This window comes from Macrobrachium nipponense, chromosome 42, assembly GCF_015104395.2.
Source record: "Macrobrachium nipponense isolate FS-2020 chromosome 42, ASM1510439v2, whole genome shotgun sequence".
Taxonomy (NCBI): Eukaryota; Metazoa; Arthropoda; class Malacostraca; order Decapoda; family Palaemonidae; genus Macrobrachium; species Macrobrachium nipponense.
In genome coordinates this window covers 33,253,562-33,270,317 of record NC_061103.1, presented here as the reverse complement: position 1 = coordinate 33,270,317, position 16,756 = coordinate 33,253,562, and the positions used below count along the sequence as shown (strand labels likewise).

Here is a 16,756-nt window from a genome sequence, read left to right as displayed (position 1 = left end):
TCCTGTCAGATATATACTTAGCTTACGTCTCTGACGTCATGACAGAATTCAAAACTCGCGGCACATGCGACAGGTAGGTCAGGTGATCTACCTTACCCGCCGCTGGGTGGCGGGTGTATGAACCAATCCCACTTTCTAGTCAGATTTTCTCTGTCGCCGGTTCCGACTACACCTGTTGTCGGTGCCTCCCGATAGTTTGATTCGTTTCTCGTTGCCTTGGATTGTTTTGGACTGACTTTTGGTGAAGTACCTGATTTTTTTGGCTTGGCATACGCGCTTGTGGACTGTTATTGATTTTGATTTGGATTTTTCTTTGGATTTTTCAAGATGTCTGATGTAGAAGTTAAGAAAGCTTCTATGTTTAGAGTATGTTCTGTGAGTGAATGTAAGGTGAAGCTGCCGAAAGCTGTGGTAGATCCTCACACTGTATGTTTGAAGTGTAGGGGGAATAACTGTTCTTTCATTAACCCTTGTAAAGATTGTGAAAGGTTGGATGAGGATGAATGGAAGTCTCTGTCTTCCTACTTAAGGAAGTTGGAGAAAGACAAGATTAGGAAGGCTTCTTCAAGAAGCTCTAGTAGGTCTCGCATTAGCGAGGTAGAGGTAGATAACCCTGTCTTAGTAGTAGAACCTTCTCCTGTTTCAGCACCTGCTCCCTGCATCGAACCCGAAGATACGCCTTCGGAGGTGGACGCCATGAGAGCCACGATTCGTAGCATGGAGAGTAAGATACGTTCTTTGGAAGGTAAGAGTGACAGTGCCAGTGATTTGTGCAGTGCCCCTAGTGCAGTGGAGGGTGCGTCTGACCGGCTCCATAATGCTTCCATGCCTAGACCTCTTCCAGACTCCCAGTCCCAGTGGAGGAGGAAAGTCAGCAGCCGCAGGAAGGTTAGGGAGAACCCCCACCGGTCAGGCGTCCCCTCGGTAGATCCTGATGTACGTTCCCGGGCTGCCTTAGATCGCGCCAAGAAGGAAGTTTTGCGCCAGTGCTTCTCTTCTTCGTCTTCGCCCTCTCCTAAACGAGGATGGAGCGCCTCGGATGCCTCGCGCCCGTTGAAGAGAGCCTGGAAGGTGCCTTGCACCCTTCCTTCCAGCCCGGAGTGCTTTACGGAAGAGCCTGAGGTGGACATCAAGAAGCCCAGGAGGGCTCAGGAGTACTCGTCGTCTAGTAGGCCTCGAGCCTCGTCCCCGGTAGAGGAGTTTGAGAGATCTCCCGCTTGTATTCTAGCAGGCCTGCAGGCGCAGATTTCGGCTCTTGCTGACTCCTTGGCAGGGGGCTCTCGACGTAAGAAGGACGTCTCACTCCCCGTTAAGAAGTCTAGGCGCCCCTCTCCCGCTTTACGCTTTCCGTCGGAGGCTGCTCTCTCTCCTGGACCAGTGGATCATCGCGTGAGGCGCTCTTCCTCTGACAGGCTCCCTTCCTCGTCCAGGCGCCAGTCGCCTAGTAGGCGCTCTCCTGTCGGCAGCCTGTCACCTTCGGAGCAGGACCAAGCTCCCTGTAGGCGCTCTTCGACTGATAGGCGCACGTCTTCAGTTACGCACCCTTTGCTGGGCAGACGTCAGTCTCTCTGCAAGAGAGCCTCCCCCAGCAGAAGCTCTTCTCGAGACAGGCTCTCTCCTCTTGTCAGGCGCTAAAAGCCTGGTAGGCGCTACTCTCCAGGTAGCCGCTCTCCTACAGGCAACCGCTCTCCTCTGGACAGGAGTCTAGAGCAAGTCAGGCGCTACTCCCCAAGTAGGCGCTCTTGGCCAGTCAGCCGCTCTTCTTCTGTCAGGCGCCAAGAGCCTGAAAGGCGCCACTCTCCTGGTAGACGCTCCTTTCCTGATAGCCGCGCTTCTCGATCCAGGCGCATGGAGCCTGGCAGACGCTTTTCACCGAGTAGGCGCTCTCCGCCAGAGTCGCTCTCCTCTTGGTAGGCGCCAAGAGCCTGGCAGGCGCTTCTCTCCAAGCAGGCGCACTTCTCCAGGCAGCCGCTCTCCTCTTGACAGGCGCTTAGAGCCTGGCAGGTGCTCATCTCCAAGCAGGCGCTCTCCCTCAGGCAGCCGCCCTTCTCTTGACAGGCGCCAAGAGCCTAGAGAACACCCTCATCTGGGGAGGAAGGATTCTTCGGATAGGCGCGCTTCTGAAGTTTTGGCTTCCCCTGATAGGCGCCAGACTTCTGCCAGACGCCCCTCCCAGGATAGGCGCACTTCTTCGGATAAGGCCGCCTACCCTAATAAGGATCTTGGGGGTTCTTCTTTTGAAGAAGAGCAAGAAGCTTCGGATAAGGAATTGTCCAAGGATTCTTCGGTCTCGTCATACAAGAAACTGACAGACCTTCTTCTACAGGAGTTTGGAGATGCACTTACTCCTGTCGCTCCTCCTTCGCCTCTCTCCTTGTTCTCAACCTCCAAAACGACGAAGGTTTCCTGAAACCAACCATCTCCATGAAGAAGGCTCTGAGAGGTTTTGGGGAATGGCTTCTCTCAAAGAAAGAAAAGGGAAGATGGTCTTTACTTTCCCTCCTTCCAAAGTGACGGGGAAGCTTGGATTCTGGTATGAATTAGGAGAACCTTTGGGCCTGGTTCTTCCCTCCTCTGCAGACTCAGACTTCTCTTCATTGGTGGATTTCTCTCGACGCGCTGCCCTCCTGTCTGCTAAGACTACGTGGGGGGATGAACGAGCTTGACCACCTTTTGAAGGGAATGTTCCGAGTCTTGGAAGTCTTCAACTTCCTAGACTGGTCATTAGGAGTCTTAGCTAAAAGGACTCAGACCCCGGATTCCCTTTCACCCGAGGATCTCCATAGTGTCCTGACTTGTGTGGACAAGGCAGTGAGAGATGGTTCGAGCGAAGTGGCTTCTCTGTTTGGAGCAGGAGTCATAAAGAAGAGGGCTGTGTACTGTTCCTTTCTGACTAAGTCATTATCTCACGCGCAGAGAGCCCCTCTGCTGTATTCGCAGCTATCGCCTCTTCTCTTCCCGAAGAAGATAATACAAGACATCTCAGGTGCTCTCTCTGCTAAGGCGACGCAAGAAATGCTTGCTCAGTCGGCTAGGAAACCTCGAGCAGCCTTCCAAGCTAGGCAGGAGCCCTTTAGAGGGGGCCCTCCTTCCAGAGCTTCTACCTCTAGAGGAGCAAGACCCTTTAAGAGAGGGAGATCCTTCTGTCGATCGATCAGGTCGAAGAGATAGGATACAAGTCCTCCAGACATCAGTAGGCGCCAGACTGTTAAGATTCGCAGAAGTCTGGGCACAGAAACGGGCGGACAACTGGTCCCTCTCGATTGTCCGCAAAGGGTGCCTCATTCCCTTCACGTCAAGACCACCTTTGACGACGACTCCGAGGGAGTTGGTGGCCAAGTACAGGGACCCCATCATGAGCCAAGCCCTTACTCTAGCGTTAGAGCAAATGCTAGAGAAGGAAGCGATAGAGCTAGTGAACGATCCTCTTTCCGCGGGTTTTTACAACCGCCTTTTCCTAGTTCCAAAAGCCTCAGGAGGATGGAGACCGGTTTTGGACGTAAGCGCCCTGAACTTCTTTGTGAAAAAGCGGAAGTTCGCCATGGAGACGACGTCTTCAGTGTTGGCTGCTCTTCGTCCAGGGGACTGGATGGTGTCCCTAGATCTTCGGAACGCTTACTTCCATGTGCCTATCCATCCTTCTTCACGGAAGTATCTCAGGTTCATGATGGGAGGGAGGATTTTCCAATTCAGGGCCTTGTGCTTCGGCCTCTCAACAGCCCCTCAGGTTTTCGCGGGGCTCATGAAAAATGTAGCACAGTGGCTACATTTGGAGGGAGTGAGGGTATCCCTCTATCTGGACAACTGGCTTATCAGAGCCAAGTCAAAAGAAAGATGTCTGGAGGACCTACAAAAGACCCTTTTCATGGCGAGTTCTCTGGGACTTTTGGTGAACTTCCAGAAGTCTCAGTTAATCCCCAGTCAAGATCGGATTTATCTGGGGATTCAGATGGTTTCTCTGGATTTTCGGGCGTATCCGTCCCCAGAAAGGGTACCCGATGCTCCGAGAAAGTCACAACCTTTTTTAGAGAAAGATGCATGCACAGCGAGGGAGTGGATGAGTCTGTTGGGGGCACTCTCCTCGTTGGAGCAATTCGTTTCTCTAGGAAGGTTGCACCTCAGACCTCTCCAGTTCTTTCTGCACCGGAACTGGCGTCATCTCTCACAAGACCTAGAGTTCTTCTTCAAGATCTCAAGGGAGATCAAGAAGGACCTTTTATGGTGGGCGAACCCTCTCAGATATGTAGAAGGGATGTCCCTACACATACCGAACCCCAACCTAGTGTTGTTTTCCGACGCGTCGGAAACAGGTTGGGGAGCGACGCTCGGGTCAAAAGAAGTGTCAGGCACCTGAAAGGGGGAACAGGTGGCCTGGCACATCAACAAGAAAGAGTTGATGGCGGTTTGGCTAGCTTTAAAAGCATTCGAGCCCCACGTCCGAGATGCGATAGTTCAGATCAACTCAGACAACACCACAGCCCTGGCATACATCAGGAAGTAGGGGGGAACTCACTCCTTCTCTTTACGAAACAGCAAAGGACCTTCTGCTGTGGGCGGAGGCAAGGACGATCAGACTCCTCACCAGATTCGTGCAGGGAGAAAGGGACGTCAGAGCCGACCTCCTGAGCAGAAAAAATCAAGTCCTTCCAGCGGAGTGGACTCTTCACGCGGATGTTTGCCAGGACCTGTGGAGATTGTGGGGGGCAGACCTCACATAGACCTCTTCGCCACAGCCAAGAATGCGAGAATAGGCACTTACTGCTCCCCGATCTCAGACCCAAGGGCAGTGGCAGTAGATGCCTTTCTCCTAGATTGGAGAGGCCTAGATTTGTATGCGTTTCCTCCCTTCAAGATACTGGGAGAGACACTCAAGAAGTTTGCGACCAGAAGCGGCAAGGATGACGCTAATAGCTCCGTTCTGGCCCGCCCAAGACTGGTTCACAGAGGTACTGGAATGGTTAGTAGACATTCCAAGATCCCTGCCACAGAGGATCGATCTGCTCAGACAACCTCACTTCGACAGGTATCACAAAAACCTCCCCGCTCTCAATCTGACTGGCTTCAGACTGTCAAAAGTCTTGTCAGAGCGAAGGGGTTTTCTGTAAAGGCTGCAAAGGCTATCGCCACAGCAAGAAGACCTTCTACCCTTAGAGTCTACCCGTCGAAGTGGGACGTCTTTCGTCGTTGGTGCAGGAACCAGAACCTTTCCTCTTCCAGTACCTCTGTAACCCAAATCGCAGACTTCTTACTTTTCCTTAGGGAAAAATGTGGTCTGGCGGTCTCAACCATAAAAGGTTACCGAAGCATGCTAGCTGCAGTGTTTAGGCACAGAGACCTGAACATTTCGGAGAACAAAGATCTACACGATATGCTAAGGTCTTTCGAAACATCTAAGAAAGTTTCTGCGGCAATTCCAAGCTGGAATCTTGATGTAGTTCTTCGTTTCCTGAGGTCCTCTAGGTTTGAACCGCCTCAGTCAGCCTCATTTAGAGACCTAACAAAGAAGTCCCTGTTTCTCATGACTTTGGCATCCGCCAAGAGGATAAGTGATCTGCATGCCTTAGAAGGAAAAGTAGGGTTCAAAGGAGATTCTGTGATTTGTTCCTTCCTTCCTTCGTTCTTAGCCAAGAATGAGAACCCCTCAAATCCTTGGCCCAGGAGTTTTGAGGTTTAAGGCTTATCTGCCCTCGTAGGGGAAGAAGCAGAGAGGACGCTTTGCCCTGTTAGAAGTTTTAAGTTTTATCTTCAGAGGAAGAAGAAACTTAAGGGCAATAATGATAACCTATGGTGTTCTGTAAGAGATCCCAGTAGAACATTATCAAAAATTGCACTGGCTTTCTTTATCAGAAGCCTTGTGAAAGAAGCACATGTTGCATGTGATGAAAATCAATTCAAGCTCCTAAAGGTCAAGGCTCATGAAGTAAGAACCATTGCCACATCCTTGGCTTTCAATAAGAACATGTCGCTTCAGAATCTTATGAAAGCGACATTCTGGAGATGCAACTCAGTCTTCGCGAACCACTACCTGAGAGACGTAAAAATTATGTATAACAAGTGCTTCGCGTTAGGCCCATACGTATCGGCGGATTCGGTGCTGGGGCAGGGAGCTGAGACAAATCCTTTTTAGTGTATTCCCCTTTTTTGGTTTTGTATTTTTATGGTTGTATGAAAGAGGATGCGGGTAGGCATCTCTTTCATGTCGTATATCTAACAAGGATTAGATTGGTTAGGTGATCGGTTTGTGTTTGAGCTCCTTGCAATGGTAGTGGACAGGTTCTGTCATGTAAGCGGGCGAACCCCCTTTGACAAGATCCGACTTGGATTCTATCAAGTAAGCGGATAACAAATCCCTTTGATAGACCCAAAGAGTCCGTCAGCTGTAGGTCACGCCCTCGCTGAAGCTCTGTAACTATGAAGTCTTCAGCCTAAACAGGTAAGAACCAAGGTTTTTAGATCCTACAACAGGTGTTGTTTCCCTTTTCTATGTTAGTGTAGCTGTCTCTTACCCTCCACCAAGGGTGTCAATCAGCTAAGTATATATCTGACAGGAAAGTTCATGTACAAAAATGATATTGTTAGTATACAATAAAGTTTTGTACATACTTACCTGGCAGATATATACTTAGCTTACGTCTTTGACGTCACGACAGAATTCAAAACTCGCGGCACACGCGACAGGTAGGTCAGGTGATCTACCTTACCCGCCGCTGGGTGGCGGGTGTATGAACCAATCCCACTTTCTAGTCAGATTTTCTATTCCACCTGTCTCCTTAGGGGAGGCTGGGCGGGCCATCAATCGTATATATCTGCCAGGTAAGTATGTACAAAACTTTATTGTATACTAACAATATCATTTTACTTATTTATATTACGTATTCTTCTTCCTGCACTGTTATATATTTGTTCATACGCGAAAAAACCTTCGGTCTTAACAATAGGATAATTTCTAGTGCCTAGCTGGATCTGGTTAAAAAGCAGATGAAAGCAAGGAATCTTGTGATATCTGGCAATGCATGCGTAGCTCAGGTTAGGAGTGGTCAAGGACGACGCCGCTACGCCAGTCTTTCTTTTGACTGCCTGGGCGAGAGTTGTTAACCTCTCTTGGCCTTTTCCTGGTTCATTGCCCGTTTCGTTTCTTTTAGTGTGTGTTTTTGCCTGGCATTATGGCTTCTTCTGCTCCTCAGCATCAGCGTATGTGCCCCGGAGTTCCTGGTTTTCCATGTTCTCGTTTCTTGGCTTCAGCAGCGACTGACCCTCACATCACATGCAATAGGTGTCGTTCTAATTTTTGTACTATTACAAAATCCTTGCACGGAATGCCGGGCATGGCCTAAGGAGCAGTGAAGGTCGTTTTATGGCAAGAGAGAACATCGGAGGGTTTCGACTCTTCCTACTTGGGAAGATTTTGCGCCTATTCCCGATGTTTCGTCTCCCGCGGTAGTCAACCCTCATAGTAGCGTTGTCCCTGAATCTCCTTCCTTTTCTTCCATTGATTTGTCGATGGAAGTATCGGGAGGCCGCCAGGGTAATGTTTGTAATGTAGCCCCTTCTTCCTTGGAGTTTATTTGGTTCCCAAGAAGGGTGAGGCTTTTTCATCAATCTCTTCTCTTCCAGAGTTGGAGGTGTCCAAAATGGCGGCGATTTGGAGGACGCTTGGGTTAGGGGGTACCCCGTCTTTGGAGGGGTTGCTAGCGCATTTTGTGGAGGCTCGCACACCCCCCCTTCCCGGTCTGGCCAGGCCATCCCCTCTCCTCCCGGCCTCGTCTTCTTGGGTAGCAGCAGTTGGCCATCTTGTATTGCTCCGCCAGTGTCTGCCGCCGCTTCGAGTCAGAGTGATGCTGTGGCGTCAGTCCCGTTGATGACGTCACGGGGTCCATCTTTGTGTATTCCTCCGCCAGTGGCATCTCTTTCCCCCTCTCACCAAGGGGAAGCCGTGACATCACTCACATTGATGACGTCTCTCCCAGTTGTCTCCTCTGATCCGCCTTTCTCAGCCGTGACGTCATCACTGCTGCCCAGTTCGCTACATCTCCCTTCTTTGTCTTCGGAGCCTTCTCTGGCACATCGGTCTGAGGTCATATGCCAGGCAGTACTTCAGAGGTTGGACTCCGTATTGGATGTGAAGTTAGCTGCCTTATCGGTTGGGAGGACTGGTAGGAAACGTGTTGCTTCGCCCCCGCCTCCTGAGAAGAGTGCGCATAAGAAACTAGTGCTGTCTTCCTCTCCCTCTTCCCCTTCTATGCCTATCAAGTATTGGAAGGCTAAGGACTTTTCCCTTCCTTCGCCTTCGAGAGAGGAACAATGCGGATGTGTTCCCGAGAGTGCTGTTGTTTCGGGCAGTGTTAGTGGTATGCGTTCTGCAGATGCTTCGTCCTCTGCCTCGAATCTCGAGCATGTGACCCTCCCCACCCCGCCCGTCCATGCACATCGCGAGCGTGTTGCAACATCCCCTGCCCGTGCACGTGATGTTAGTGCTCCTTCTTCTCCAAGGCCTATTCATTGTCGTAGAGATCTCAAGGCGCCTGTCAAGAGGTCGAAGGTAGTGAGCATGGAGTTGGTGCAGCTGGAGTGTTTGCTGCCTCTCTCACTGGTGCTTCCAAGAGTTCAACTCTAAGGGATTCTTCTTCGATCTCGAGTGTTCGAGTTTCCCCCCCATCTCACGTACGTACGTACGTCTGCCATGCCAGTGACCTTTCATGGACACGTGGTCATCTGTTGAGGTAAGTGATGTTCATAGTGTTATAGTGGGTTCGTCTGGGAAGCCGACGCTTGGACCCAGCCCAGACAGGTTAGTAGGGGTTTCGGACTGTTTGGCTGCTAACCCTTCCATTAATTTTGGTGGAGAAGGCGCCTTAGAGGAGCCTACACACCCTTCTCGTCGTCGGTCTCCATTGCCAGAGCAGGAGGAGGGAGACACACAAGAGTTTCTGTCTTCCTTTTCGGAAGTTGTTGATCTCATTCGTGGGTTTAACAATTTGGAAGGACTCAGGCTCGGTCGTCTTAAGGTGGGTACACACATGAGAGCCGAACCTTGTTATGTGTAACTGGGTTACGCATATACGGTTACAAGGTGTCAAAATGTTGAGGACGAATCGTAACCACGTTAAGCACGTAACTTCATTGCAATCCACTGCGATCATCAGTCTGTCCGGGTTGTTTACCGACGATGGCCACTATGCAAGTAACAGCTGCCACGTATATTTATATACATTATTTAACGAAGATGAAGCGAAATAAAAGAAGATGGTGGCAATCAATGTTTTATACTAGAAGGGTAGAATACAGTGGTTGGGTGTTTTGCATACCGTAGTAAAGTCTTTTCTTCGTAATAACTAACAAATTGAAGGACCTCTTCCTCACTCCAATCAGCCATGGTAGACATATATGTACTGACTGACCAAAACAAGGGACTCTACTATGGATGGCCTTGTTCATAGTTGGTGTCAACAAGTTCAGCAACCTCTGTTGATAGCGTGCAATACAGGTCCCGTCCACACATTGCGTAACGTGCAAAGAGACCTCCCTTTGATTCGGGGCCCAAAAACCGACAATTGCCGGGACGAAGGGCGAACGGAGCCTCGAACCTCGCGGGTTTGGGGTTCGGGTTTGTTTTTGTTACAAGAATCAGTTACAACACAAGGTTCTGTTTACATGTGTGTACCCACCTTTACACTCTTTGCTTGGAAGCCTTGGTGGGAGCTACTCCAGACCCCAAATCATCTCTTCAGCTTCCTTTGTCGGGGCACGTTCAGTCGGTCTTGCAGAAGGTTAACGCCTCTGTTTCGGACCGGGAGGGGTCGCTTCGCTCTAGGGGCTCTACCAAACTACTACCCCTGCCTCTCACAAGACATAGGAAGTACTATGCTACGAGCTCTGCATTTTTGTTGTCGCCATCTTAACCCAGTCATCATTCGCCTGAAGTCGGGTTTGACTTTGGAACAGGTGAGGTCGGTGGCTCTGTCCTTGTCTCCGCAAGATGCCTTAGTATTGGAATCTCCGGTGGCCTCCATGTTGCAGACGGTTTCTTGGCTGGACCTCTGGTCTGTGGTTATTACCAAGATAGCTTCCGACAGGTCCCTGGAAGGGTTGGTGAGTGCCTCCTCGCTTGCCAGTCTGTGGCAGTCCGGGGGCAAGGCGTTTTCATATTTGGCTCACCTCAGTGCCAATTTATGGGTTAATCTTCTTCTGATTAGGAGGGATGCGGCTTTTTCTAGGATGGAGAGATTGCTCGGCACCGAGTCCTTGCTGGCATTGAGGAACGGAGATCTGTTGGAGTCCCAATTTTTGTTCCCTCGGACAGTACTCGAAAATGCGATGGACCGGCACTGGGTTGACACCAAAGACCGACTGGTGCACCAGGCCGTGTCTAAGTCAGAGTCTCGTCCCCGAAGACGTCGGGCTCCTCCTCCTCCCCCCCCTGTCCAGCAGCAGTCGAGGAGATCGTCGCCTGGTAGGCCATTGAGGACCTCGAGTTCGGCAGGGCCTTCCCGTTCGACACGGCCTTCCCGTTCGACACAGCCTAAGTCAGAAGATCAACGCCCCTTTCGCTCTCATTCCTTTAAGCCAAGAAGGGGCCCAAGGGGCAAAGGTAAAGGGGGCCGTCGGTAGGTTAGGCGCCTCTCCTTCTCCTGCGCCATGGGGGGGGGGGGGGGTGAGTTGCCTGGCTGGCCAGTGATCCAAGTGGCAGAGTTATGGGGCGGAGAAGTGGGTGGTAGATGTCCTTCGGGTGGGATACCTACTACCATTCAACTTCTCTCCTCTGTTGGACAAGCCGCAGCTCAGGAAGGCATATCCTCCAGATTCTCTGAAGTTCTTGGCTCTTCGGGAGGAAGTGCAGAAAATGCTGGACAAGGATGCAATAGAGGAAGTAGTGCATCCGTCCCCGGGGTTTTACAGTCACATCTTGGTGCCCAAGGCTTCGGGAGGATGGAGGCCTGTGATGGACTTATCCACCTTGAATCACTTCGTCAGGAAGACACGGTTCAAGATGGAGACCCCGTGCTCGGTGTTGGCAGCTGTGAGGGAAGGTGACTTCATGCTGTCGATAGACTTAAGGGACGCATACTTCCAAATCCCTGTTTATCCCACGTCCAGGAAGTTTCTTTGCTTCTCTCTTGCGGATAAGATCTTCGAGTTCAAAGTCTTGTGCTTGGGGCTGAAGACAGCCCCTCAAGTGTTCACAAGGGTCCTCTCTTTCGTGTCAAGTTGGGCCCATGCTCAGGGGATCCGTTTGCTGAGGTACCTCGATGATTAGTTAGTCTTGGCAGTTTCCAGGGAGAAGCTGCTGCAGGACTGGGATCATCTACTTCAGTTGTGTCTGGACCTGGGCATATTAGTCAGCCAGGAAAAGTCGAACCTCGTACCCACTCAAAGGATTCTCTACCTGGGCATGGTCATCGATACGACAGTGGCAAAAGTTTTCCCGTCGGATCAGAGATTGGAGAAGTTGTGAGCGGTAGCGCGCAACTTCCTGTCAAAGTCACATCAGTCAGCTCATCAATGGCAGGTTCTTCTGGGAGTGTTATCTTCACTGGAGAAGCTGGTCCCTCATGGGCATCTTCATCTTCGGTCTCTGCAATGAAGACTGGGAGAATTATGGTCTCCGGCGGGGGACTCTCCCCTGTTTATGGTTCCTTTGTTTCTGGAAGTGAGAGAAGACCTTCGTTGGTGGCTGGATGACCAGAATCTGTTGAAGGGTGTCCCTCTGCGTTCTCTCCCACCGGACTTAATTCTGTTCTCGGATGCTTCCCTCGCAGGTTGGGGCACTCATTTAGGTGGCCTCATCGCTTCAGGCGTTTGGAGTTTGGTGGACAAGCAGCAACATATCAACGTCTTGGAGTTGATGGCGGCTTTCTTGGGTCTGAAGGAGTTCTCATGTCGGACAACACCACGGTGGTAGCCTATGTGAACAAACAGGGAGGCCTGGTTTCACATCAACTTCACTCCTTGACTGTCGAGCTTCGCCAGTGGGCAATCAGCAATTCGGTAGAGCTCTCAGCCAGGTATATCCCAGGGAAACGGAACGTGGTCGCAGACAAACTCAGTCGCCGGGATCAGATCTTAGGCGCATAGTGGTCCCTTCATCAAGTTGTGGCAGACAAGCTTTTACAGGCTTTTCCAGATTGGGGGAGGCCCATGCTGGACTTTTTTGCGACACGCTTCAACAGGAAGCTGGAGGTGTTCTGTTCAGTGGTTCCAGGTCCTTTAGCATTGGCAGAGGATGCATTCCAACATCACTGGGGCAACCTGCAGGTGTATGCCTTCCTTCCGTTTTGTTTGATCTGTCAGGTTCTGAATAGGGTGATGAGTTCACAGGGTCCCAGGATGACTTTGGTAGCCCCTCTGTGGCCTCAGGCGGAGTGGTTTCCAGATCTGCTGTCGTTGTTGTCAGAGGTTCGGAGGGAGTTTCCCCCTTGGCGACATTTTCTTTGTCAGCCCCATGCGGAAAGGTTCCACCAGTCGGTAGAATTCCTGTCTCTTCAAGGTTGGAGGCTATCAAGTATCTCCATCAGACAGGCATACTTGACTCTTGATTCCACCACCACGTCTGTGCAGGCTAGAGCGCATGACGTTAGAGGTATTGGGCCCTCTCTGGCTTTCAAAAAGAACTTGGCTGTACATAGAGTGCTGAGTACTGGTACTTGGTTACGCCAGTCCACGTTCACCTATCTTAAGGATGTTGCCCACAGATCTACGGACACGTTTACCCTGGGTCCTGTGGTGGCTGCCCAACAGGTTGTGTAACTCATAGTTGCCCTTATCAGGGCACCTTGTATCTTACATAAGATGATTGTGTGGATGAGAGAATGAGTGAGTTGGCTGGTCTCGTTCTTTCTCTTGTACCTTTCCTTCTTCCTTCGGGTGGTTTAAGGAATAGAAACGTCATTTGCTGGACTGGTCTGTTACAGGTGAGTAAGGTATTCATACTGGTAGTGTGGTCGTGCAATATACAAATATCATACCTGCTATTTAGTAGCATATGCTCCACTCCTTGGCAAGGAGGAGTTGGGAGTAATACAAACCCTGGTGTCTTGGTTTGTTATTGGACAGTCAAAGTTTCTCTTTGGTTCCCTATACAATGGTTATCCCATATATCATTGTATGTCACTCAGGTTCTGAGTGTTCAGATATCAAATTGTCTAGCTTCTCAACGGGGCTCAGTCCCTCTCCAAGAACCATTTCTTTTGAGAGCTGGACTGGTTGGTAGGCCCCCAGCCGGTCTAGGATGTTTTATACCTCCCTCCAAGTATGAGTCTATCCTATTGTTAAGACCGAAGGTTTGTTCGCGTATGAACAAATGACAAATTTTCTAAGACAATTTGTATTTTTCATAGTTACAAACCTGAGGTCTTAATGTTATACTGCCCACCTCTAGCTGCCCCTCTGTTTGTTAAGTCATCCTGAGTTGGGAAAGACTGGCGTAGCGGCGTCGTCCTTGACCACTCCTAACCCGAGCTACACATGCATTGCCAGATATCACAAGATTCCTGGCTTTCATCTGCTTTTTAACCGGATCCAGCAAGGCGCTAGAAATTATCCTATTGTTAAGACCTCAGGTTTGTAGCTATGAAAAATACAAATTGTCTTAGAAAATTTGTCATTTTATCCTACTAGTGTTTTACATAGGTTTGACCTTTATCTTTCTTTTCAATGTAAGTATACATTTTTCGGTAGTAATTCTTGTAGATGTTAGCCTGCATGAATTTTGTTTGGCGAACCAAAGGAAACTGATTGCTTTGGCCATAATTAAGTGGTAGATGAGCTTCCAGGATGGCTATGATGTTCCTGCACTCAGATATTTTCTACAATAGAAAATACTGTATTTATTAAGTTTAAAGTCTTGCATTGTTAGAATCGGGCAGTTTTGCAAGACATACATTTTTTTTACTTTTCCCACACTGACACTACTTTCCATTTTTTTCTGAAAATACCACGTTGTAGATTAATGAAGGTGTCTAATAAGCTTATATATCAGTCTTAAACCATCAATAAGCTCAAGGTCCATAAGTTCATGCCATCAAAACCTCCAGGACATTTAACAACTCTCTGTCAGTGGACCAGGTGTTAGCTTCGGCCTTTATGGAATGTCACTGAGCATCCTTCCATATCAGGACCATCATACGTAGATATTTGGTAACCTATGAAATGACCTGTGATGGCATTTGGCTTACAATTGTAGTTCCATCTTTTTTTCTCATCATTCCATATTCCACATCATATACATTCTTTATCTGTCTTGGCCACACCTTTGGAAGCCAGTATTGTGCCAACTTAGGCAATTTCCTCATCAAAGGTTACCAGACCTTCCAAAACTTTCATAATTTTTAGAGCGATCAGACTTAGATTTTGAGTGGATAGTTAGCCTGTCTTGTTTTTAGGGTTCCTCAAGACTTGGGTCATTAAAAGTTCTGAGTGTATGTCGCTTACTTATTTACTCAAGTGCGCAAGAATCTCAACAGTTAAGAGTCAGTCTGAGTGAACTTCAAACCTCATTACTCCCTTCCTCCTGTATAAAAGGGCTGTTAAAGTGAAAGTATGTTTTTACAAAACTATCCAAGCCTTTTAAAACCAGTTTGATACTTCAGTCATTTAAACTACTTTCCTATTAAGGTATACCTTTGTTTTGAATAGTGCATACCAGAAAACAATAGTTTGTGTAGAAATTTTCATTTGTTTTATATGTAACCCTATACAAATTTGAATTTTTAAGCTTTCAAAACAGTAGGAGACTAATAATTAAGCTGTTATATTTTTATACAAGATTTTATAATTCTGTACCTTCTTTTTACAGCATCATTTGATCGTGAGTATCGACGTGCTTATGAACGAAATGAACAAGCTAACAGCAAGTTACTTTCTCGTTCTGATGCCCCTCCCCCTATTGCTGCCGTCTTCTGCCGTCGCTACTTCAGTCAGCTTAGCCTGTGATACTAGTGGTCAATTATGTGACCTTTTCGATTTGATCTTGGGAATTTTCCTTATGGGACCTGCACATTGACATCCCAGCAGACTCCCAGTTCTTACATTTTGAGAGAAAACAATAAAAAACAGAGTCTGGAAGTCAGTGCATGGAATCTCCAGTGCCAACAGAATGGTTCTGTTTTTAGTTATTAGATCGTGCGTTTTCTTTCGTGAAAGAAAATAAGTGGTAAGGAAGACTTTTGGGGCTATCTTTTTTATTTTTTTTTTAATTTTTTTTGCCACTAATTCTTCTAAAACTGCATCATATGAGCTTGCCCCTCCAAGTTGTCAAGTGTGTTCTAGTTTGAACATTTCTTTACTTAGTACTCAATGTGTGGAACACATGTGAGGAGTTGTGTGAGGGTTTCCAGTGTAGCTTTTTTTTTGTCATGAGGAGAAAAAATTTTAAATGTGTGTGATTCAAGTAGTGATGTGTGGATGATGCAAGAATGTGACAATGTATTTGAAGGGTTATTTATTTTTTCTCACTTTTGTTTTCTTTTAAACTTTTAGCAGTTTTCACAAAGGTAAATCCAAGGAGTTCTTGAAACCTTTTGCATTTGGTTGAAAGACATTCCTAAAATTTATTTTCTTGATTTCTTCCCAACTGTGAATGTGATATGATTTGTATCTGCATTAAGATCACACCATTTGAATATGAATCATGCCTTAGTCATCCCATATTTTACTGTATATTTAGTGAATTTCTAAGTCATTACCAAAAAACTTAAAAATGCATAATATTTGAATAATGGAAACTGGCAGAAGATATAGCAGATCAGTTTATATTTTTATAGGTTTTGATTATTTCATAATAAGATGTGAAAAAATAATGAGAGTTACATGCTAAGTGTGGCCCTTATTGCTTTTTTGTATGCTTCCAGAGAATTACAAGCAATTTAATGTCAAGAAATTTCCACTCATATTTTGCAGATACCTCTGCTGAAGTGCTTGTGATGATCAGTTTTAACTGGTGTTGCTTTGATTTTATATCGAAATCCTCTTTTCATAGCCACCTACATTTTTTAATTTTTCACATTCATCTATGTGACTTTAAAAGTAAGATATTTGCTTTGTAAAATGGACTGTATGTTTTTGAACCCAATAAGAGCATATCTTACATTTAGTAACAAAATTTGAAAAATTTTGTCACCAACTTTTCAACTTTCTCTCCTATTCTTTTGATTTTTAAAGCTCTCATTGTTTTGTTTTTTTAAAAACTGATCCAAGGGCAGCTGACAAATATTAAGACCTTGACAGAGGTAAAGTCATACGTACATCAGTATTTTTTGTAAAAAATTTCAATGCATGATACTGTTCGAGAGTTTTTGTGATAAAGACAACAGATTTTTATTATACAGTGCTTTTGCAGCTGTGTTCCCTAATGGCCCTTAAAGCCAAACCTCCTTATGCAGGCAGAATACCCTCATGAAATGACAAAGCATATACGTACTGAACATTGCAACTTTTAGTAAGGGATGTTTCAGTGAATGTATTTTTTAAAAATTATAAGCTGTTTGTAAATTTTTTATAATCATGGAAAGTATTTTGTACTTTTGCACATTTTGTGTTGAAGAAATTTTGCTTAATTATGCAATGCCTTAGGCTGTAAGGCAAAAGTCACCTAATGTAAGATGTACACACACACACACACACACACACACACACACACACACACACACACACACACACACACACACACACACACACACACACACACACCAGCAAGTAAAAACAGTATTGATCCCATAGAAGGTGCATAAGGAAAGAAATTTTAAAACTTCTAACCCATTTT

General features: G+C 47.3%; 1 protein-coding gene across 1 annotated transcript in view; it reads left to right on the top strand.

The window, feature by feature from the left end:
* Positions 1 to 16,683, top strand: part of LOC135213323 (DENN domain-containing protein Crag-like) — a 248,453-nt gene extending 231,770 nt beyond the window's left edge. The window contains exon 16 of the mRNA XM_064247304.1: positions 14,792 to 16,683. Within this exon, the coding sequence (XP_064103374.1) occupies positions 14,792 to 14,928 (137 nt within the window). The 3' untranslated portion in view covers positions 14,929 to 16,683. The remainder of the gene's footprint in view (positions 1 to 14,791) is intronic.
* The last annotated feature ends 73 nt before the right edge of the window (positions 16,684 to 16,756 follow it).